The following is a 24,024-nucleotide window of genomic DNA, read 5'->3' on the forward strand; positions in this document are numbered from 1 at the left end:
CACTGGCAAGGGCTGTGCCATATATATCAAGAGTGAAATCTTTCCATACTGTGCAGTGATCGATGAGATGTCTGTATGCCAAACTGAGTTTCAATGTATTAGCATTCTTATTACTTTTCCACATGGAGTCCCATTTGTTGTGTGTACTCTATATAGGTCACCGTCATACCCACTTTCCCTTTTGATGCCATTTCTTGAAGATACCCTTGATAAAGTAGTTCAACTGAAGAAGCCATGCTTTTGGGGTGGAGACTTTAATGTGAATCTATTCAAATACAATGATAATCATGATTCTAAGCAATTTTTAGATTGTATGAGCTCTCATGGCTTTTATCCTACTATCACTGTTCCTACGAGAATATCAACCACTCCACCCTTCCCAGCAACTCTCATTGATAATATTTTCACAAATGTCCTAGATGCCATCACATTTAGTGGGGCTATCTGTGCGGGGATCGCTGACCATCAAGCTGTTTGCTGCACTACCGACCTGGTCAAACAAAGCCCAACTGTCAAAGGAGCTGCATCCAGACCTAAATTTAACTATAATCGAATTGATGAACTCAAAGTAAATGTTCTCAACAGTCTGGAGGGCTTTTTGGAACTGGACGATCCAGACGACTGTGCTAGTAAGCTAATATCTGTAATACAGACCAAAGTCTCAGAACTCTCCTCAATCAAAACCTCCAGGAAAAGCATCCCCGTACAACCCTGGGTAACACCAGGGCTCCTACGCTCTATGAACACGAGGAGCGCTCTTCTGAAGGCATTTCTAAAGGATCGCTCCAATGATAAACTGAATAAGTACAAGAAGTACCGTAATGCTCTGAGACTTACTTTGAGACATGCCAAACAAAATTACTACCGTTCACAATTTGAAAAGAATGCTGGCAATCCCAAGAGGCTCTGGGCTGATTTGCTAGAGGCTATTAATAAACGAAAAACACAAAGGGATCTGCCCAGCAGATTCGAGACTGAAAGCGGTACAGTCACAGCGCCTGATAGGCTGGCATGCATGTTTAACGACTATTACGCTCAAGTAGCCCCAACTTTGGATGCAGCTCTTGGCCCCTGCACGGTTGATCCTCTAACATACCTGAATGATGTTGCGGTTCCAAATGAATTAGCTTTTCAGCCAGTTAGCCAAGCAGTTGTTTTAAACATTGTTGAAGGGCTAAAGGATTCTGGTGCTGGCTTGGACGGCATCAACAGTAAACTTTTAAAACATCTGATCCCAGTGATTGTTCCACACGTAACTCATTTAGTTAACACCTGCATCACTAAGAGCAAATTTCCAGCTGTGCTGAAAACTGCTCTGATTACTCCAATATATAAACCAGTATAACGCCTTATGGGGCGACTAACGGAGCGAGCGAGAGGGTGGGCCTTGCACGTGCGAAATTGCGAGGGGGTACCTCCAACTGACTTGTGTACGGCACCCTACTAACCGGTCTCTAGCGATTTGCCAAATTTGAGCACAATCGGCCCAGCCGTTCTCGAGATCTGGGAGCGGCACCCTGCACGTGCGCACGTGCAAAATGGGTCCCGAGTGGCTTTTGCACGGCACCCTACTAACCGGTCCCTAACTGTGTACCAAATTTGAGCGCAATCGGTCCAGCCGTTCTCGAGATCTGGAAACGACCCCTGCACGTGCGCACGTGCAGCAGCACCCCAACTCTGGCACATGGATATGCAGTGCCTAGTGGGTGCCTACCTACATGCCAACTTTCAGCGCAATCGGCCAAGTAGTTATCGAAATATTGCAACAATTGCAAAACTGACACCTCTTCGTTTTGCACGTGGCACGTGCATAAAGGGTCACTCACATGCATCAGGAATAGTCCAATACTTGGTAGAAGGAATGAAGCTACCCTATAAAAATTACCGCGTGTAAATCGGTCAAGTGGTTGCTGAGATATAAGCCTCGCAAAAGCGTCCGCACGGCCGGCCGGCCGGCCGGCCGGCCGGCCGGCCGCTCATACTCAGAAATTTCCGTTATTCTACGTAAGACTCCGCTCGCTTCGCTCGCTCCGTAATCAGGCTCGCAATCGTTATTTTCGAATTATAGGCCTATCTCAGTGTTACCTGCCATTTCTAAAATTCTTGAATCAGTGATACATTTTCAACTCCTTAGTTTTATCACTGAACATAACATACTTTTTGGGCAACAATTTGGATTTAGAGCCAATCACTCAACGTATATGCCCATTTGCCTTTTGCACGATATTATTACCGCCAAACTTGTTGCTGGCCACTCCACTGTGGGTATCTACCTTGATTTGGCTCGTGCCTTTGATACAGTAAATACAAATATTCTTCTTAAAAAGCTGTCAAAATATGGCATTACGGGTAATGCCCTGTCTCTTTTTTCATCTTATCTTAGTGGTAGAAAGCAATGTCTAAAATTTAATGATACTATTTCGCGTACTATTGACGTTACGTGTGGTGTGCCCCAGGGCTCAATCTTGGGGCCAATCTTATTCCTTCTCTATATAAACGACCTTCCTAAAGTATGTGATGAAGCCAAATTTCTTTTGTTCGCCGACGATACAGCCATCCTCTACTCTGCAAAATCGCGTGCTGAGCTCCAACGTGCAGTTTCACGGTCGTTTCCAAGAGTACTTATGTGGCTCCACGCAAATCGGTTGTCTCTTTCGACCTCCAAAACAGTTTACCAGCTTTACTCCCCTAGTAGTAATGAGATGGAAGGCCTTTCCATACCTGCTAAAGGTGTTAACTTAATGCGAGCCTCTACAGTAAAGTATTTGGGTATCCTAGTAGATGAAAATCTTAAATTCAAGTCTCACATTAGTAAAGTATCTTGCGTCATTAGTAGAAATATTGGCATAATGGGCCGAGCCAAATATCTCCTTAATAAGAGACTCATGATCCTCTTGTATAACTCCCTTGTCCTTCCCTACCTTAGTTATTGCCTGATTGTATGGGGCTCGAATTATGAATGTAACCTAATTCCTATCATCACTGCGCAAAAGCGAGCGATCAGGCTCATAGCTGGTGTGAGTCGCCTGTCCCATACCTCTCCACTCTTCCGTGAACTTAAACTTCTTAAGCTTTGTGATGTCTTAAACAAACAACTGCTTCTTGTTTTACATGACTTCCTCTTTGACCGGTTACCTGATGCTATTTCGGTTAGGTTCTCCTTGTACATAAGTAATCATTCTCGTCCAGTTCGTAATCCCAGGCACTTCAATGAGCTGGTCTCTACGGACAACGGGGATGGGGTGCCTAATTATCGGTTACGCAATTATCGTTTATTTTCACCATTTTGTAGAGCACCAGTAATCTGGAACCAAGTAATTGCCTCGCGTATACCTAACCTTCGTGATATCCCCTCCAGTAAATCCCTTTTTAAGAAATGTCTTATGCATATCTTCATTGATGACTATTAGATTTTCCAATAACTCAGCTGTATTACTTGCTCTTGTCTTCTTTCTATTAACCTTTTTTTTCCATATTTACTTTTTTCCCTGATAGTTCTGATCCACCACCACCACATCCGTTGCTTCCTTGACTTATTGGCGTGCAGCGGGACCTCAGGAAGTTAAACAACCTATATCCCGCTGCACTTAGCCAAACACATTATGTCTAGTGTTAATCATAAACGGGATTAGCATTGCACTCCGTTTAGCATGTATGTATTGTTAGTTCATCGATATAGGTATACATATTTATTCATACATGAATTCATATACAGATTAACAATGGCCATTCAACACTACGCTACTCAAGTTTTCTTTCCAATTCTTTAAATACCCCAGCATCGTACCAGTTTGTACCTGCCTACATTCCCGACCCCTGAACGATAATGTGATTGACCCCGGCCTAACGTTCCTCTCCGACCATCTGCCCCTACAGCTGAGCTACACGGCTGGACAGGGTCCGGTCGAAGCCCGGTGCCATGCTGCTGGGGGCTGCTGCGGCCTGCGACGGATGGCGGCTGTTGCTTCCGCTCCCTGAGGAGATGCCGTCCTTGTGGCGCACAGGGCGGCTACCCACGGTTGCAGCCCGATGGCTTCATTCTCGGGACGCGGCCCGTTGGATGTGCGACGACCGGCACCTTGCGACCGCTGCGGTGACCGGCAGCGGTGCCCCCTCTCCTGACTTGACAACGGACTACATCTTCGTGCTGCCATGGGGTGGCGCCACTGGTGGGACGAGCGCCACTGGTGGAGCAGGCGCCATCTCTGAGGCGGTACAGCCGACCGGCTGGCTAACGGCGTCGAGCGCCTGATGAATGCTGCGCTGAGCGGCGACACTGAGTCGCCGCTCTCGAACTGTCGACGTCCCACTGAGCTTGTTGGACATGACTACGGGGCAGCCGACTAGACTACATCCTCGGCCGCGGCCCGTTGGATGTGCGATGACCGGCACCTTGCGACCGCTGCGGTGACCGGCAGCGGTGCCCCCTCTCCTGACTTGACAACGGGCTACATCTTCATGCTGCCATGGGGTGGCGCCACTGGTCGGACGAGCGCCACTGGTGGAGCAGGCGCCATCTCTGAGGCGGTACAGCCGACCGGCTGGCTAACGGCGTCGAGCGCCTGATGAATGCTGCGCTGAGCGGCTATACTGAGTCGCCGCTCTCGAACTGTCGAAGTCCCAGTGAGCTTGTTGGACATGACTACGGGGCAGCCGACTAGACTTCATTCTCGGCCGCGGCCCGTTGGATGTATGATGACCGGCACCTTGCGACCGCTGCGGTGAGCGACAGCGGTGCCCCCTCTCCTGACTTGACAACGGGCTACATCTTCATGCTGCCATGGGGTGGCGCCACTGGTGGGACGAGCGCCACTGGTGGAGCAGGCGCCACCTCTGTGGCGCTACTGCCGACCTTGGACCGGCGGGATGACGGCGTCGAACGCCCTATGACTGTGTGCTGGACGGCGATACTGAGTCGCCGCTCTCCGGGCACCATCCCCATCGACCAAGGCCCGGCTGGTGGTTGGCGCCGGGTGCCGGATGGCCGCTGCGCTCGGCGGCGGTGCTGGGTCGCCGCTCTCTGGAATGACCGCTGACTCGTCTTTTTGATCTCGTCTTTGTGTTACCGTCTGGTTAGGCACTGTCAAACTCCCCAATATAACCTTTAACACTAACTGTCCGTATTCTAACAAAACTAACATGTGAATCCTTTCCGACCAATCCCGTTTGACAGTGCCATAAATTATGAATTGTTCAATGTGTGATCCCAAATTATAATCAATAAACGGAACGGAACATTTAAGAGATCCGTTGTTCTGGCAATAGACATCACTATTGAAAGTGTAATTATGTAAAGATGCAGAAAATATGTGGGTCGCAGGCCACTCTAGACAGTCTCCGATGGAGACAATTTCACCATAAGTTTCCGCATTAAGTGTGTTATTCATCCTCGTATGTTTGCTAGAGAGAACTTAATTAGAGCACAGCATTTCCAACAGGAACAGACATTTTTGGCGTGTCAGGTTAACGCCAACTCATGTGTAAGACAGGAATGCAGCACACCTCATCTTCAATGTATTTTTATATATAAAAAGTTGATTTGCCTGGCTAATTATGCAACGTTTCTACGATTTGCCAGCCTACTATTTCCCACCCAAGCCCTTCAATTTACTTATAGGTACTAATCAGCATTGTATTCTATGGCGAAGAGATGACAAAAATAAGTGCTTCAGTCAGAGCGAGCTGGCTGCTTATTTTTGTGATGTTGCTACTGTTGAAAAATGCCGACGTTGAAAACAGAAACTCTTCTTAAGGAGCTCGAATGATTGTCATAAGGTCGATTAATCGAGATGCTGAATGCCATTGTCTAGGCTAGCTTGGATGGTTCAAAACGATAAAGCTTACTCTTTGCCTAGGCTAAGCATTTCCATCTACAGCTATGAACCGTGTCAGTAAAATAATGTTTTTTTTTTGGGTTAGGCCCTTTTGGTCGACAAGACCATTGCAGAGCCGGAAGGATGATAGGAATTAGGGGGAGACATTGGTCTGGGCAGGCACCCTAGTGAGTCGCCGGGGCTGAGCCCGTCCAGAGGACAGGCCACCCAGCCCCAAGGCACTCACTGCACCCGGCTACGGGGTGCGCTCCCTCAGGAGCAGCGGTGCCGCTCCAAGGGAGCAGCCCGCATGAGATAAAGTTGCCTGTCCAGCCCGGAGGGGGGTTGCGGCTTGGAGGAGAAGGATTTCAGTATCCTGAGGATAGAAGCACGGATAGGTGAGTAAAATAATGTTGCACACTCCGGCTGTATCCCTGCGGACGGCGGATTACAGAGTGCGGATCCCAGCGCCCGGTCTCGGATAGCGGCCTGTGCCGAGCTGCGGTCTCTGGTGCTACTCCGACACGCTGCGATGCAGTCTCTAACACAAGTTCACGCCGCTGCCGATAGAGGGCAGGAGCGTACGGGCTGCGCCGGGCCGGTGCCATGGGTCTATGGCAGGAAAGCGAGGCAGACTTCGCTCATAGGTATCTGTGTAGGATGTTTCCGTGATTGATTGGTTGCGTGTGTGTTGGTTTTAGTACCCGGGATGCTATCGCTGGTACTAGCCGTTGACTTCATTGAAACTCGGATGACTGTTTCGAGCAAAATAATTGTGCGATATTTGTAAACATTTACCAATTGTTTCCTCACATTTGAGGGTCGGTAACTGAACAATTAACAATTACATTACACAGCGTTTATGGAAGCGAAAGATGGGACGATTTTAGAAATTGGATTAATCCTTTGGTGTGTTATAGTAATCTTGCTTTGGTGGAGTATGCTCCCCCACAACGTCCAGCGTCACCTCAGGTACCTACTTACCTACATTAGGCATCCTGGCTCAATTTTTATCGATTAGGCAATGTAAATAGCAGTAGAAAAAGTATAACCACAGTCAATTGCATTAGTTGTTTGCTGCGTTGTTATCAAACAAACCTGAATCAAACTCAAAATAAATAACTAACAAACAATGGGACACACGGAACACCGCCCAAAGGGTAATTATCCCATCAATACATAATAACCTGTTTCATTAATGCATAAAACATTATGCACAAATGAATATAAAATGCAAAGCATTCATACCTATCAGGAGAAATGAAAACTTGTGTACAGGCGTTTTCACTGCAAGCAGATGTTAAAATATTTTTGCAAACGACTCTCTTTTAGGAGTGTTTCTGGGTGCAGTAAGTATAGGGGTACACTTCAATGTTAACCCTCGCATGTGTAGGGGGGTCGGATGGACCCCCATGGTTTTTCGCGAATAACTCGCGTAAAAAGCGGCCGATCGCGACGAAACTTTCAGTACCCTCGCATTGAACAATTTTACACCTACCCTGAAAATTTCATGACCCTGACCCAAATGACCTTTGACCTGAGACCTCTTTTCCGAGACCATGTTTGGCCGGAATCGCGATTCCGCGTATGTCGGCTCGCATCAGCCGCGCGTTTGCAAGCTTTTCGTGGTTTCAAACGTTCAAACATGTGATTTGATGTTGCTCCCATGCATAAGGGTGGGTGTCAAGGTCACCTGAAGGTCAGGTCAGGTCATTGACCTTTGGTGACCTCGAGTGACCTCGGCTCACTTTTTCGAGTTTTACATGTTTCTAGGCTAGTTTTTGGAGCTAAACTCGAATTTAGCAACCATTGGAACATTTACGAAGTAGTTTTGGTGCCTTCGTAACATGTTACGAAGCTGTCAGAGGCGGTTGACACGTACTATGAATACCCGTCACAGCCCCTACTGGTTGACCTGACCTGACCTGACCCGACCTGGTCTAAATGCTTAAAGACATCATCTGTGATCAAAACTAACACGATATTCGTGATCAGCACCCCGAAAAACCTCTTAGCAGCCACACTTTACGACTTTCTAATAGGTCCCGATTTTCCCGGCTTTGGGTCATTGACGTTGACTGACCTAGGACCTTAAAATTGGGTATCATCGGCTTCCTCTCATCACGGGCAACACGCTCGTTTTTTCCGCGAAGCTCTAGCTCGATCAGGGGCCAAACGGCAAGGGGGGGTCCAACCGACCCCCCCCCCCCCCCTACACATTAGAAGCTGGCAAACGCCGCACACATGCGAGGGTTAACCCTCGCATGTGTACGGCGTTTTCATTTCATTTTTTTTTTGCGAGGGTTAACCCTCGCATGTGTACGGCGTTTTCCAGCTTCTAATGTGTAGGGGGGGGGTCGGTTGGACCCCCCCCCTTGCCGTTTGGCCCCTGATCAAGCTAGAGCTTCGCGGAAAAAACGAGCGTGTTGCCCGTGACGAGAGGAAGCCGATGATACCCAATTTTAAGGTCCTAGGTCATTGGTTGACCTTCCAGGTCAGGTCAATGACCCAAAGTCGGGAAAATCGGGACCTATTAGAAAGTATTTATTTATTTATTTATTATTTATTTATTCCTCGTCCTCCACACGGGATATGTTTTCCCATTTATGGGAGGGCTCCTGCTCCTCCTCAGGGCTACGGTGCGTAAAGTGTGGCTGCTAAGAGGTTTTTCGGGGTGCTGATCACGAATATCGTGTTAGTTTTGATCACAGATGATGTCTTTAAGCATTTAGACCAAGTCGGGTCAGGTCAGGTCAGGTCAACCAGTAGGCGTCGTGACGGGTATTCGTAGTACGTGTCAACCGCCTCTGACAGCTTCGTAACATGTTACGAAGGCACCAAAACTACTTCGTAAATGTTCAAATGGCTACTAAATTCGAATTCAGCCCCAAAAAACTAGCCTAGAAACATGTAAAACTCGAAAAAGTGAACTGAGGTCACCCGAGGTCACCAAAGGTCAATGATCTGACCTGATCTTCAGGTGACCTTGACACCCACCCTAATGCATGGGAGCAACATCAAATCACATGTTTGAACGTTTCAAACCACGAAAAGCTTGCAAACGCGCGGCTAATGCGAGCCGACGTACGCCAAATCGCGATTCCGGCCAAACATGGTCTCGGAAAAGAGGTCACAGGTCAAAGGTCATTTGGGTCAGGGTCATGAAATTTTCAGTGTAGGTGTGAAATTGATCAATGCGAGGGTACTGAAAGTTTCGTTGCGATCGGTCGCTTTTTACGCGAGTTATTCGCGAAAAAACCATTGGGGGGGGGGGTCCATCCGACCCCTCCCCCCTACACATGCGAGGGTTAATCCTCTTAACAATAATTTTTTCTTTGACTAGAGGCTCAAACTGCTACCTGAATGACCCATAACATTTTTTTTTGCAATAGGTAAGACACTTTTTGAGTGACGGAAGGTGAGCGTATTACTGCGCTCTGCATGTCCACAAGAGTTAAGTGAAACCCCAACGGCTTGTAAAAACTTTTGACTGCCCCTTGACAGCGTAACAATTTTGAGCGCAATTAGTTCAATCGTTTTGACACATGAAAATGGCCCCTGCACATGCACATGCGGTGGCTCTATGAAACCGTGGCACAAGGAAATGTCTCGATCTTTGGCTGTTCATGGAATTTCCAGCGTAGTTCATATACGCCCATTTATGGTGAAATTATTGTAAACAGAACCATTAAGATGCCCTTCTTGGCACGTGGTTCGTGCTATGCACGGTTCGTCGGAAGGTCATCTCAGGCTCAAAAGAAACGGTATATACCATTCGAAAGCTGACGGTGAGCTGAATCCAAAAATGTAATTTTTATCAAAATCGATCGATGGCCTTTTTTGAAAATTGCGTTTTTGTGAAACCTTTATAATCTTTTATTCAACGGGCTGTCCCGGACATTCTTGAAAACATAAACATGTATCTTTTAGTTCCAATGAAAGCTGAACGCCAAAAGAACAATATTTAGCGAAGCAATATTTCCAAACATTAATATGCGTCTCCCACAGCCGACAATAAAGCGTAATCACACAGCCCAGTGTCACGATGGACCAAAGTCAGCCACACAGAAGCGTGAAATGACCCTTATCGACTCGCAGACCCGGCGCTCTCGGCCCGCCTGACCAGCCACGGAAAGAACGTTCGGCTCTCGTTCTACTAACCAAATGTCGTATTTGTCAGTTTAACTGTCCACATCGCTAGTAAAGTTATTCAGGATACCTGTGAAGAAAATTCATTGTTCTGTCATCTTCACATCATACATTAATTTGCATTTGTTCGTGTCTACTTTGCTCAATTGAGCTTGGTATCATGCCCATATAAGGAAAATTGGCCGCGCTGAAATGTCAGAGGTTGCACCGGCCTCAGTTCGGGTGGAGTGGGGGTAGCGCACGGTGGGGCAGGGTAACCTTTGACCGGTCGCACGGCCGAGCAGCCGTTACCAGTACAGCCTCTGACAGTGAAACCCCGCTCACTTCCCCTGCGCGGGCACTGAGCGTAGCTGGATGGAACAAAACATGTAAAAGAAATATGTAAATTAAAGCATGTTGTAAATCAGGCAGAACAATGAATTTTCTTCACAGGTATCCTGAATAACTTTAATAGCGATATGGACAGTTAAACTGACAAATATGACATTTGTTTAGTAGAACGAGAGCCAAACGTTCTTTCCGTGGCCGGTCAGGCGGGCCGAGAGCGCCGGGTCTGCGAGTCGATAAGTGTCATTTCAAGCTTCTGTGTGGCTGACTTTGGTCCATCGTGACACTGGGCTGTGTGATTATACCTACCTTATTGTCGGCTGTGGGAGACGCAGATTAATGTTTGGAAATATTGCTTCGCTAAATACTGTTCTTTTGGTGTTCAGCTTTCATTGGAACTATAAAATAAGTGTTTATGTTTTCAAGAATGTCCGGGACAGCCCGTTGAATAAAAGATTATAAAGGTTTCACAAAAACGCAATTTTCAAAAAAGGCCATCGATCGATTTTGATAAAAATTACATTTTTGGATTCAGCTCACCGTCAGCTTTCGAATGGTATATACCGTTTCTTTTGAGCCTGAGATGACCTTCCGACGAACCGTGTATGATGGTCATCCATATTCCATATTCATCAATCAAAGTAGCTGACGTAATGATTGCAAGATCATTCTAAGGACAAAGGAGCTGAGAGACCATTAGCAGACGCTTATTCAATTACTTCAAAATGACGTGCTTGTTACTTCCAGCACTTTCACAATTGAAAGCCTTTTTTCAATTGGGAGCAAGGGAGTCTTCAGAGAAGCAGGCTTTCCAAGTTTTTCCTCTGAATCCTTACCATAATTAGGTTGTAATTAATCTATTCTAGCCTACAAATAATGTTTGCTTACTGTAGTAAAATCTCCTGATTGAATATGATTGGTCCGACGTTAACTAGGTATTTCGGAAGCTTGACTGGCTTAAGCATCAAGCTCAAGTATCTATGTACATACTATTTTCATACGCAGTCAGTCAACCCATATGGTTCGATTTAGAACGTGCTTAGCTCTAATGAAACACAAATTACAGGTAACTTTTTGCATAGCTTTATAGGTAAGTAAAAAAAAAAAAGAATTAACGTTTTTACTGCATTTCTGAATCTTACTCGCTTCTCAACGCCTTACAATTCATCTTTACTGCTGTCACCTCGGACATTGATCTGGGGACGTCCTCATCTTGTCGTGATTACCCCGTACTGACGTCAGCACGTCATCTTTCCTTATCGCGGTAGTATCGCCAAGCACAACGTCACGAGCTCAGAATCACGGCAGAATCACGAACAATCTGTCAGAAAATCTCATCCTCACGTTATAAAAAAAAAATGCCGAAAGCCTGCTCCTCCATCGCTCAGATGATAGAACCGAGAAGAAATGTCACATCCGGAGACTCGGAAGGCCTAATAATATTAAATGGAATAGGACAACACCGGTGACAAAATATAACACATTTCCATATTCATAGATAAAAGTGCATACTACATATCAACCATATGAGAGATAAATTAAACTTTTGCTCATAAAAAAGATGTATAGATTATAGAATATTGTCCAAAAATGTTCTGCTGGTAATTAAAGCCATATTCTATGCATATGTTGAAGCATTTTTTCTCGCATGACACGCTAAAAGCAAGACCTCCTTACTTACACGTAAAAGTGATCACATACAATGTTTAGGTACGGATGCCTCATATACTGTAGGTGCCACGATTGGTAAGAAAGTGATTTTAATTTTGGATAACGGCCATACCTAAAAATATTTTAATTGATTCTATTACGATAGGCTGTCCGCCAATGTAGGCTAGTTTCCGTAATTTTTAAGTGCTGAGACCGTCAGGAATATATTGGTTTGAGCCGCTTAGGCTGCAGTATATTTCCTCATGACAGAGATGATCTTCATTCGGAATCTAACTTCATTGGCGGAATCACGGGCTAGAAGAATTCGATGGATGGGACGGGTCGTCGTGCCTGGTTATGTGCAGAGCACGTTTAACACTCGAATATCGGTATTTTATCGTCTAACCGGAATTCCCTGATCGGATTACAAAAAGAAGAGCCTGCGCAACAAACTCTCCTAGGTATGTGGTAGGTTCTGGCCTAACAAACATTTCAGCTTTCAGAATATCATTTGAACTAAATCACGCAGCCTACTTAAGGCGTTATTACACGAAATAAAAATTACCATTGCAACTTTTCACAGAAGTGCCATGGAAAAAGAGAGCAAGTATTGCATTTGAAGAGTATTGCAAGTATTGTATTGAAGTATTGCAACCGAAAACGAAAAATGCCAATGTCTAAAGGCCCTACATATGCATTTACATATTATTGAGGCAACCATAGGCATGCCTCACCCAATGAATGTTCGCCATTCAGCATACCAAGTTCATCGTATTTTGGCGTTAAAAAGCAGAATTTTGCAAAGTCGGCGTGTTACCGGTCGGACCGGTTCCCGGCTCGCAGCTCGAAGGATTTGGAGCTCGGATCACGAGCACCTCCGAACACCGCACTAGTGCAGGAACCTCGACCGAGTCTACACTCACACACGCCCGCGCCACCATGGCACCCACCTGAAGAAGTTGAACAGGTGCATATCGGGAGCGATGGAGGGCCGAGACACGCCTCTGCCCACACGGACAATATCACCAACACTGGGGCAGGGCATGTGCGGGGCGAGCACACTGCCACCTAGTGAGCGAAACTGGCGGCGAGCGGGCGCTCGCTACAGGGCGACAGGGTCCCGAGGCCGATAACGTCCGAAAGGAACGACAAACACCCCCCCCCCCCACACACACACACACAATCTGTAGCGGCTAATGAGGTCCCCGGTTACCGACTGTTCCACTCAGAGAACCCCGATTCCGTGAAACAGAGAGACATGCCATCCGATCGGAGTTTTTGGGACGACATCGCCCAGAGGAGGGCGAGAGTAGGTTACCAAAAGGTAACAGCCGGCCTGCTCGGACGCCCTGAATTTAGATGGCCCATATCTTGGTTGGTTTCTGAGAGCGAGTTTCCAGCCGTTTAGGCACTCGTGCTACCATTCAACTGGATCGGACAGCAGCTGCATCAGAAAAAAACGGGACCAATCTGTCAACGCGAATAGAACTCCAAAACTAAAAAAACAGAACACTTAGGTTTTGCGGCATTGTGGTAAGGTTTTCATTCCACAGCCTCGTCCTACGCTGTAGTCTGTACTCCGTTGTCTACCAAATCAATGCGTAAACTGAATTCTTATTTCAAACCCTAAGATTCGCATGTGACCGTCATTGGTTTGCCAACTCTCATTTACAGACTTCCCTCATCATCTATAATGGCCTCTCATATGTCAAAGCGCTCTGACCTGGCTGACGACACTTCCCTCTTTCCCACGTGGGCCCGGTACGCACGGACGGACCAGCCTTGAACCAATACCAGTGGCGGGACGGCGACTTTTGGACGGACTGGGAGCGACGCATCGTGAAATGAGTAGAATCGCCCCAAATTATGTCACACAGATGGACACAGGGCGCATCCGTAGTTCAGGGATGAGGGCACATATCTCGGGTAAACCACAATTTGTAAATGATATCGAGACACCGGAAATGATGTCTCCATTGTATGTATTGTGATTTCCCAGCATGTTAGTATACCGGGTAATGCCGAAGGCATAAAATGGAACCAGACGGCAGGTTATGTTGACGAAAATGTTTTCTTCGTATTGATGCGGCAAGGGATTTTATTTCCCGTAACAAATAAACCTAAAAAGCGCTTGCTAACGCGCTAAATTGACTCCGGAGAAGCATCATATTCAGAACACTCAATCAGTCCAGCAAGCTATGAAGTCAACGCACAGCTGAGGTCAGCCGTAAAGTGCACGGTCGGGGCCGAACTGGTATTAAACTCGAGCGAGTGCGATTCGCAGCCGACGCACTGCAGCGGCCACGAGGCTCGTGCGTGCCCTCTGTCCGTATGTGTGTCTGTGCGTGTACGTGTGTGTGTGTCGTCACCTCGAGGACCAATCAGCGTCTCTGTCTGCAGGAAGCCCCGCCCTCGGCGGCCGATGCGGGACGTCAGCGGCCGTGCCGCCGTCTGTGCCTTCGGCCAACACCGTAATTACTCAAACCCTATCTTTACATCGCTCGTCTGCGCAAGAACTGGTCGCCGGTCGGCTGTCACTGGAACTGATAACAAGCTCACTCAACTGCGGCGGGGCCTCAGTGGTGACACGCGGCGCCCCTCCCTCCTCCGCCCCACCCTCCCCTCTGTCCGCCGAGAGGCACACGAGGCAGCCACCCCGCCCTCACCCCCACCCCACTTAGATCGCTGACTATGAAGCACTTACAGGTGACAAAGGGATGGGGAGGGAGGGATGCTCTGTGAACGCAGATCTTATACTGCAGAGCTGAGAACAGCATTACAAGGGGGGAGGCCGGACGAGAGGACACGTGCCAACACCTGAGCCCAGTTGGGTTGGGTACAGGTGAACTATTTATCGTACAGGTGAGCTTTCGATTAAACAGGCGAGCCCCTGATGAAATAACAGGTTAACCCTTGTCGTCAGTAGCTGCAGGTGAAAACCGTTGTGGAACAGATGAAGTGTGGCAGAACGCCGAACGGAATAATGCAAATGAATCCAGAGCAAAGACGGCTGCAGAAAATTCAAGTTCGTTGAAATCATAAAATATAAATGTAAATAGTCATTATTAGCATGCTTTGTATTGGGCATGGGCAGAAATATACGTGTAATGAAGCACAGTAATGAAGCAGGCGCAGCATCAAGTCAGGATACAGAATACACGCTGATAGTCAATACATCCCTTCCCCATTCTAGTACACGCACGTCGCACGGTAGTCTATACCACCCGGCAATTCTACACCCGCCGGACCGTACACATGCCTGCTCGAAGCCCCCAGTTCGGTGGCCGAGCTGACCGCCACGGTCGACATACCGCAGTGTCCCGCACACGGCAAAAACAATGCATTGAACTGCGTGGTAAGCCTGGATAATTGACGCTATGATCTGTCGATGGATTCCAGGCATTGTCGGAGCGAGTGGACGCAGTCGGAGCTTTTTGTCGCAGGTTCACGGACGATGTGACCGCTACATCTGAACGATAACGCTCCAGTGTCGGTAGAGATAAGCCAAAAATGTAGCGAGCCGACTGATCGGTGCGACCCGCGAGAGGCACAACTCTGTGTTGTTATGGTGACCTGGTCATACGAGAACTCACTGAGATTATCACCTGGCCTGGCGGAACATGTAAGTCCATTGCGACATGCAGAGTATCCTTTATTCTTCGATGGCGCTAAAAAAGGCAATATGCAATATCGGCGACGACGGCGAATGCCAAAACGTCTTTGAACTGCGATGTTAGTCCATGGGCTGTTGTGGTCAAAATGTGCATGATCAAGCCGAACAGACACTGTGCATTGCAACTTCCCGAGTGTTGTGCAGTGTCTGCTTTGGGCATGCACGTTTGGCAGCACTGCATGCGCGGCGAGTCGAACCGAAAGGTAATCAACAGGACAGGCAACAGTAATCCTGGCCTGCGGCGGCCGTCGGCGCGGCCGTTTTCCCTGATCTCTGTGTCGATAAGGCTCAGGCTCTCGTTGCCACAGCGTTTTTCCACTCATGTCGTGGCAGGAAAGTCAATAGCTGTGTGCCGGGCGGCCGCGGAACTGCAGGACTGGGACGGCCGCGCTGCGGTGCCCGGCCCCGCGGACTCACTGTCTATGAACGGGAGCGTGGTAGCTGGTTACAACTTACAAGTAAAGACAAAGCACATGGCCAGAACTGGTTCACGTCACCACTATAATTAGTCAGCAATGCTCGATCGGAAATATTGCTGGCCTGACCATATCCCAACAAATGACTTCTTCTGAACCATGCACTGAGTCTGTTAGCGGAAGAAAGACTCACTGTGGCCTAGGCCTCTCCGATATCTATCATTTGGGAGAGATGTGCATACTGCATAAGCCGTGAGAAGCTAAAGGGAAGTATACCAGTATAGCGCCTTTTGGGGCGACTAACGGAGCGAGCGAGGGGGTGAGTCTTGCACGTGCGAAATTTTGAGGGGGTACCTCCAACTGACTTGTGCACGGCACCCTACTGACCGGTTTCTAGCGATGTGCCAAATTTGAGCACAATCGGCCCAGCCGTTCTCGAGATCTGGGAGCGGCACCCTGCACGTGCGCACGTGCAAAATGGGTCCCAACTGACTTGTGCACGGCACCCTACTAACTGGTCCCTAACCGTGTACCAAATTTGAGCGCCATCGGTCCAGCCGCTCTCGAGATCTGGAAACGACCCCTGCACGTGCGCACGTGCAGCAGCACCCCAACTCTGGCACATGGATATGCAGTGCCTAGTGGGTGCCTACCTATATGCCAACTTTCAGCGCAATCGGCCAAGTAGTTACCGAGATATTGCAACAATTACAAAACTGACACCTCTTCGTTTTGCACGTGGCACGTGCATAAGGGGTCACCCACATGCATTGGGAATAGTCCAATACTTGGTAGAAGGAATGAAGCTACCCTACAAAAATTACCGCGTGTAAATCGGTCAAGTGGTTGCTGAGATATAAGCCTCGCAAAAGCGTCCGCACGGCCGGCCGGCCGGCCGGCCGCTCATACTCAGAAATTTCCGTTAATCTAAGGAAAGACTCCGCTCGCTTCGCTCGCTCCGTAATAAGCAGCTTGCTATCGCCTGTCTTAGTGGAAGACTTTGGCTGGTGAGCCGGCATGTGATGGATCGCTTTACTTCAGCGTGGAGGTCTGCCTGGGATTGCCCAAAGCTGAGGGAGCTACCACTGTATAAGGCGATATGGGGAATCCCATGCCACTAAAATCTGTAGGCTCAGTAATTGGACAGTACCATGATAAAGCAGGGTGAATGGATCCATCTGATAAATAATTTGTAATTAGAGGCCGTACGGGAAAACAAGGGATCTTTTGAGAATATGCTGACATCTGAATCATCGAAAATCGCCATTAGAATGCCGCTCTTGCTGTCACCTTTTGCAGAATTTTAACTTCTGCCGGGACTTTATGGGTAGATTACCTAACATATTCCCCGCACACCACTAGTTTCTAGAAGTCGAGTCACACGGCGCTATTCCAAAAGCACCGGAACAACCCTTGTGCAACGGGTACCTATAGGTATGTCATGCAGCTACCGGCATCCAAAAGCCTGTGGCTGATGATCTGCACAGTTAGAGGACGGGCAACTTCTCGGAGGCCACTTCAAAACTGTCGTGACAATGTCACAGACCATTTTTCCGCCGTTCCCCCGTCTGCGGAACAGCGTGATGCGGCGGACGACCACGCCATTTGGGCCTTTCCAGTTTCTGGAGAGGACACCGCACCAGGCTGTCACGTCCATTACCTCAGGCTTGTAATCGGATTGTCCAGCACAGATTATGAGCAGTGCTCAGCTGCACGAGTGAGTCTAATCTCGGTGTATTTCGCCGCTTGTTAGGGGTGCACCCAGCGTCTTAGTGCGCTCCGAGACACGCCACGAAAAATCAGCTCTGCAGCATTTGGGCCGTAAGGTTGAATTTCTGCTTTGCTAACGGCGGAGATCACCTCAGCGGCCGTTGGTCGTAGAGATGAGAGTGGCTGACAGGGAGATTTCAGCAAAAGTGGCAGACGCTCCTCTGCTGAGGTGCCCTGTAGGCGCGGAGGCCGCTGAGGAGACTGCGGTTGGAGGGACCGGGGATGGAGTCGATGGCTAGCACACCAGCGGCAGAGACGTCATCAGACATACCAAGGACGTCATCCACAGTCACTAAACGTCATTAGGGGCTAAAAGCCCGTCATCAACTATAGAGTTGCATGTTTAATGTGTCATGAAACGGCAGGTGCAAAAGAAGTACAGAACTGCAGATATGTAAACACAAAATCAATTTTAATTTGTAGCTCACGAGTAGAAGCACAGGCAGACCACTGCAGAAACATTGATTTCAGAACCAAAAATACAATCTTTTATCTAACAGGTCGTGATGAGAAACCCTCATTTCGACTTTTCTGCCCAGCTCCGTGACTGAAGCGCACCTGCCGTACACCTTCAGACACCAATCACCTGTCGAATGGCCTTGGCACGTCGTCTCAGACGAACGAAGGATGTCCCAGCCGGCTTTTTAGGTGATACTTAAACCCTTCCAGATCTTCATCACGTTTGCTCTCAGGAAAAAAATGAATCCCAGTTGGGCCACGAACACCTGTTTATGAACCTTTTTTTTAATAGTTAACACTCCATCTACAGTTACGATAGATACCTATTGCCTATATTTTGGGTTCCACTGTGCCATTTCGGTGATGGTGACCACAACAGGCGTCGGTATATAGATAGGTAATCGGCACAGTGCACTTACCGTGTGATTGTCCAGCGGAGGAGAAAATAATACCGACATCTGATTAATATGCATGAGATGGCGAATGTATAACAGACTTAAGTCGGGCAGCCAATTAGGCTAAGTTTCGCTCGTAATCAGGCTGTGTTTCGTACGTATCGCGGCTTTTTCGTCGCCACTTGTCGATGTGTATCAGCCAAAAACGTCTCCAGCGGCAGTGGCGTGCATTTATTAGAGCTGCAGTATCGCCTCTGATCGTCCCCCAGCGCCCGAGCGGCTCTTAAAACCTGACCGAGACAACTTTTTGCAAGCGTCACTAGAAAGCTGGCATTTTAACGAGCACGGCTAATAAACTTTTGAACCGAGCGCTATCTCGGTAGTCAGGTACACTGATGAAGTAAAATCATAATGCTGTGCTACATACGAACTTTTAACTCTGCTGCAATCGGAATATCAAAAGGACCGCAGGCCCAGTGATGAATTACCTACTCGAACCAAGGCTTCAGAAGCAACAATGGTGTTTGTTGCATTTGAATTCACCACTCAACAATGGGTGATAATTGCTCATTGTTAAATAAGATCCATCTACAAATAGGTAATGAGCACAGGCGTTTACTTATTTGTGGGTCAAGCGAAGTGCTATGAGAAAAGCCGTTACCAAAGGCATGCTAACCTTTTTCATTGAGATTATCTTGAAGATAAAACATCACCAGTTTGTGTCGGAATCACGCAAACACGCATATACTGCGATGCCGAAAAAGTCAGACATTTTGACATGGAAACGTTAACAATGCTTCATTGGCTCAAGCAAGTGCATGTGTTTATAACGACGTCTGGAAACGACGGTATAAGATTCAGATAATATGCTCTCGCTTCGCTTACATACTTACTCATCCCCTTTTAATTGACAACGAGTTCTGAGCTAAGTAACTCATCCTTACACAATGTAATTTCTCAACTTTCCGACCATACGGTGTAGTGTGGGTTCATGTGTCATTTGCACATTGTGCCTAAGCGGTCAGCAGAGTTACGGGTTAAAGCTGGTAAGAGACGTATGTTTTGAATGCTCAGTGACCGGGAATTTCAAAGTATAAGTGCTGTGCCACCGAAAACGCAGCCTGATGCATGATGCTGTGACACGTTAAGCTTTGAGTTTTTATTTCAATTATACCTCTCACTGGATGACTCATTCGTAAGTTCTCTGACTCAGCTTCCAGAGATCAGGGGTCGATTCGAGATGACGCACTAGGAAGCTAGTAAGACTAGGTGGCCAAGTGACACTTGAAGGTAGTGACACTAAGCGGCATTTTACACCAATCGGCTAGTGGCTCAGCGCGAATCGAAATCGCCTAGTGAGACTTGAAATCAAGTGGCACTAGGGCCTTAGTGTGCCAACGCGAACCGGCTGCTGGTGAGTCATCAATGAGCTGCGAGTCACGACTTAGTTTCCGCTTATTCTCTGAGCAATTTTATTTCTCAAAGCTGTATTTTTCCATAAATTCCAGTAACAAAATATGACTGATCATCCAGTTTATAATAGAATCATGTTCAAACATTTCTACATAAAAGCTCAGAAAGGGTTTCCTCGAACGCATCTTACGAACTATGGATTATGAATGCTGCTTTAAATGAAGGTATTAAAACGATATGCTAAAGAAGTGCTAATCAGCAAAAAATGAACCAAAACTATGCATTGACGGGCAGCAGCCGGCAGTGACCGATGCTCAGTTTCGGGATTATAATTATGGTTCGGGTGACGTTTATCTTTGCATCGGCTGTCACCGGTCATCAGCCCGGTTCGTCATCTGCCATCAGTCATCCGTCGTTATCTGCCACGATTGTCAGCGGTGATCAGCATCCAAGATGGCTGCTGTCATGACAGTGGGTCGGCTTAACCATCACCTTCTCAACAGGACAGGCGTATTGCCATGGGTTCATTGGTATCATCTGCAGCCGCTGACCAGTTGATTGGTCTGAGAACTTTCCAGTAAGAACCTTGACCTGATTTGGTGGAGGTGAATGCAGCGTCTTTAGGTACTCGTGAAGTTCTCAAACTACAGAATTGATAAGTTCATGTGGTCACACAACAGAACTCAAAGATCAGAGATGGCGTAATTCAGAAAGTGCAACTAAGAGTAACGTTGCAACGTGAGAAACAGCGAAGGACATTGAATCATCAGAATGAATCATCAGGCACTTAGGTATTTTAATTTATCTCATCGATCGCTGATATCTAAAGCGTTATTTAAGCATGCATGCAAGCAACACCAGCTACATATGTAGATGGACGCCATTCTCTTCTCGCCACCCAGTTGTTCTAGCTCGGGGTCTGGCGACGCCCGGCAGCCCCACAGCTCCACCGTTGGAGCCGCGCTGTCTGGCGGGCCATGATGCCACTATACGGCACACACACAGGGAAGTCGGGGGGACCTGGCCAGTCCGGTCGGACAGGGTACCCAGTCGACACACACGGGAAGGTGGGCCGACCGGTATCTCCACGTCTGGAGGCCGCCGTGCCGCCAGTCATTCAGAAATCAGGTTTGTCTGGTCCAGCTGGTCAGCCATAGATCGTGGGCGCCAGCAGCACTCGTTCGGCCTGTTGGCCCCGTCAACCTTGGGGAAGACGGTGCCGGCAGTGCTGACCCGCGCCCGGCCGCAGTCACACGGAGCTGCGCTGCCGCAGCTCGACCGCAGCTCTCGCACGCAGCCCTGGGCAGGTCTCAGCTCCCTCTCAGAGCTCTACGATCCTGGGCCGACCGCCGCGCCAGTTAGAAAGTGAAATGCGTGACTGAGCAGTGAGCATCGTGCGGCGTTAGTGTGGACCGATAGAGTTCCTAGTTTGACAGTGAAGGCAAGTGTATGTGACAGTGAGGACCAGCAGCCGATTCGCGTTGGCGCACTAAGGCCCTAGTGACACTTGATTTCAAGTGTCACTAGACGATTTCGGTTTGCGCTGAGCCACTAGCCGATTGGTGTAAAATGCCGCTTAGTGTCACTACCATCAAGTGTCACTTGGCCGCCTAGTCTTACTAGCTTCCTAGTGCGCCATCTCGAATCGGCCCCAGGAGTGATAGTGAGGGGTCGAAGGCCCAGATGTGATTGTGCGTGACAGTGTTCGAGTACGTGACAATATGTATGTGTATTTAGCTTTAGCTCGGTCCCAGGGACAGGGCAGATTACGGTGCAGTGCGGTGTGGTGTGACGCACCGCGGTGAAGTCCGGCCGCGGGGTCTGTCGTGTTCGATCTGCAGGCTCCCCGCGGCTCCCTGCGGCGGTGTGTAGGTGAAGTGAGCGGTAGTGACCTCAGCACCCGTGCGCCTGCGCCCGCGGGGACCGCATCGCCCCGGTATTGGATGACGGCGGCGGCGCCAGTGAAAGGGACATTTGGACAATGTTATGCGAACAATGGATCGAGTTAACCATATCAATAACCTAGTACAGTTATTGGAACAAATCGGCTCATATTGCAATTAACGAGATAGCAATTAGTGTACTAAATTCATCGGCATTATATATTTTATGACAACATGATGTTCCACGGCGAGTATTTTGCGTAAGCTGCTCACAATTCATACTACTACACTTTTATGTATGCGTCAGCATGAATTTTGTATTGAAAATTCAGTTTAAACATTGACAGTAATCCATGGAATGTTATTGATTTTCTTAATCCTCCTGAAGAATACCAACATGTAAATCATTTCTTTCAACATGAACGCACCATGTCGGTACTTTGTGAGATGCATTCAAATAAAGCTACACACTACTCCATCGTAGCTGATAAGGGAATCTAGCAATTTTGAATGCACAGATCGCAGTGTGCACCAAACCACATCGGACCAGCTCAATCATCCATTGATGTATGGTTCCGAGCTCAACATGATATATCTCTACTTTCACTGACATTGGATATTGTGCTGTAGTTACGAGCGGGGCGAACCATTCACTTCTCTGTTACGGTGACACGAGCAATCGTATCTTCTGCCGTTTATGTTCTTTTCACCGTAATAAAGTTGATTGTCAACTATGTTTAGATTAATTTTAAAATAAGTCAAAAATGGTTTATTTTCGGTTGTGATCTATAGAATCACGGCTGCGTTCGGTGTGGCGCCCGGTCAAGGTCTTTCGGTAAGGCTATGATCGCGCTGACAAATTGATATTCAGGACCCGGCCTGGTCATTATCAGCCAGCTACATTCAAGAGCCGCTCCTGGTCATACAGGCGGCGATAAGGCAACATCGAGCAGCGACGTTAATTGCCCTCACCGGTCAATAAGCCTGCTCGTATCGGCTAATTACCATTCACAACTGGCAAGCCTAGGCAATATTAATTACGTCCAGCACTTTTCATGTGACTTATTTATGAACGTTGGGGTCTTAACAATCGTTGTCAAGTGTCTACCGTGTTATTCTACCATGTGGAAGGCATTATGGTAACCGCCGTCTGAGGGTTCAATATAGTGGCGTGATGTGCTTATGCTTGAAACGGTTAATTTCCACTAATGCAACAGGACATGGGTATGGTTTTCCTTAAAAAAAAATTTACAGTGTGCCATGACGTTATTTTTCCGAAGAAGTGATACAAACGCTGCCGAGCACCCCCTTGGGAATTCCAGCTCTTGGATTGCAAAGGGAATATTCATTGTCCTGTTTTTTAGACGGGGACAGACGAAACGTCAGCTTGCGGTGACGTTTTTAGTTAAACGTTTATACGAGTATTGTGCAGGGCTTCGTGCCACTGCCAGGCGCAGAGGACCGTCTTTATTATTTAGTCAAGCCTCCTAATAAAACAGCTTCATTCCCGAGCACCTCGCCAAATAACTCTACGACCACGAGCCTCCGACCTACGACCTACCAAAGGCGGCCAGCAGCCCCTAAAGACCAACTGCATCCCCGAGACTGTCCCCACTCCTCCGCAGCCCCGCCCACCCATCTCGTCTGCTCGGGAAGGGACCCGCCCAGCTCCCGCCAGCCTATAACAGCCCTGCCCTGTCTGACAGTGGTCCTGCACTCCCCCCCCCCTCCCAGTCGGAGCGAGGTCGGCTGGGATCGCATGACCAGCCCTGTCCTCGCATGAGGGGCTCCCTCAGTGAGGCGGGATTCACGGCACTGATGGGTATCAGGAAAGCACCATCAAGCTGGTGTTGACTGTACTGAGGAAAGACAAGAGTCGGCGAAGGCAAACGGACTGAAGAACACACAAGTGGTGCAACTTGTGGTATTAGATATACGAGTATACATACTGAGTTGACCTCGATTCGCTTGCCGTCCAAGCCTAGCCGTGATGCTAAATGCCTTGGAGGCCCCAAGGTCTAAGACGTCAGCCCAGGTGTCGTGATATTTTATTGCTCGTCACGGTACTTTGATAAG

General features: G+C 48.1%; 1 protein-coding gene and 1 long non-coding RNA gene across 14 annotated transcripts in view; one reads left to right on the forward strand and one right to left on the reverse strand.

The window, feature by feature from the left end:
* The window catches only part of LOC122370100 (protein grainyhead-like), a 93,400-nt gene that overhangs the window by 58,435 nt on the left and 10,941 nt on the right, over positions 1 to 24,024 (reverse strand). For 2 of the 12 annotated variants that reach the window (XM_043345417.1, XM_043345382.1), the window contains exon 1: positions 12,890 to 12,966. The exons of 6 other annotated variants lie outside the window; for them this stretch is intronic. In XM_043345417.1, the coding sequence (XP_043201352.1) occupies positions 12,890 to 12,912 (23 nt within the window). In that variant the 5' untranslated portion in view covers positions 12,913 to 12,966. Of the gene's footprint in view, positions 1 to 1,096; positions 1,366 to 12,889; positions 12,967 to 24,024 lie in introns of those variants that run through there. 4 more of the 12 variants (XM_043345478.1, XM_043345427.1, XM_043345467.1 and 1 more) reach the window with 3 other exon arrangements.
* On the forward strand, positions 51 to 5,236 carry LOC122370151. 2 transcript variants are annotated; one of them, XR_006254527.1, is made up of 2 exons: positions 51 to 69; positions 3,877 to 5,236. It is a non-coding gene; the product is annotated as an uncharacterized LOC122370151 (long non-coding RNA). The 2 variants fall into 2 exon arrangements; XR_006254526.1 differs by lacking the exon at positions 51 to 69 and adding an exon at positions 2,380 to 2,510.

Source organism: Amphibalanus amphitrite, unplaced genomic scaffold, assembly GCF_019059575.1.
Source record: "Amphibalanus amphitrite isolate SeventyFive unplaced genomic scaffold, NRLGWU_Aamphi_draft 000034F_arrow, whole genome shotgun sequence".
Lineage (NCBI taxonomy): Eukaryota > Metazoa > Arthropoda > Thecostraca > Balanomorpha > Balanidae > Amphibalanus > Amphibalanus amphitrite.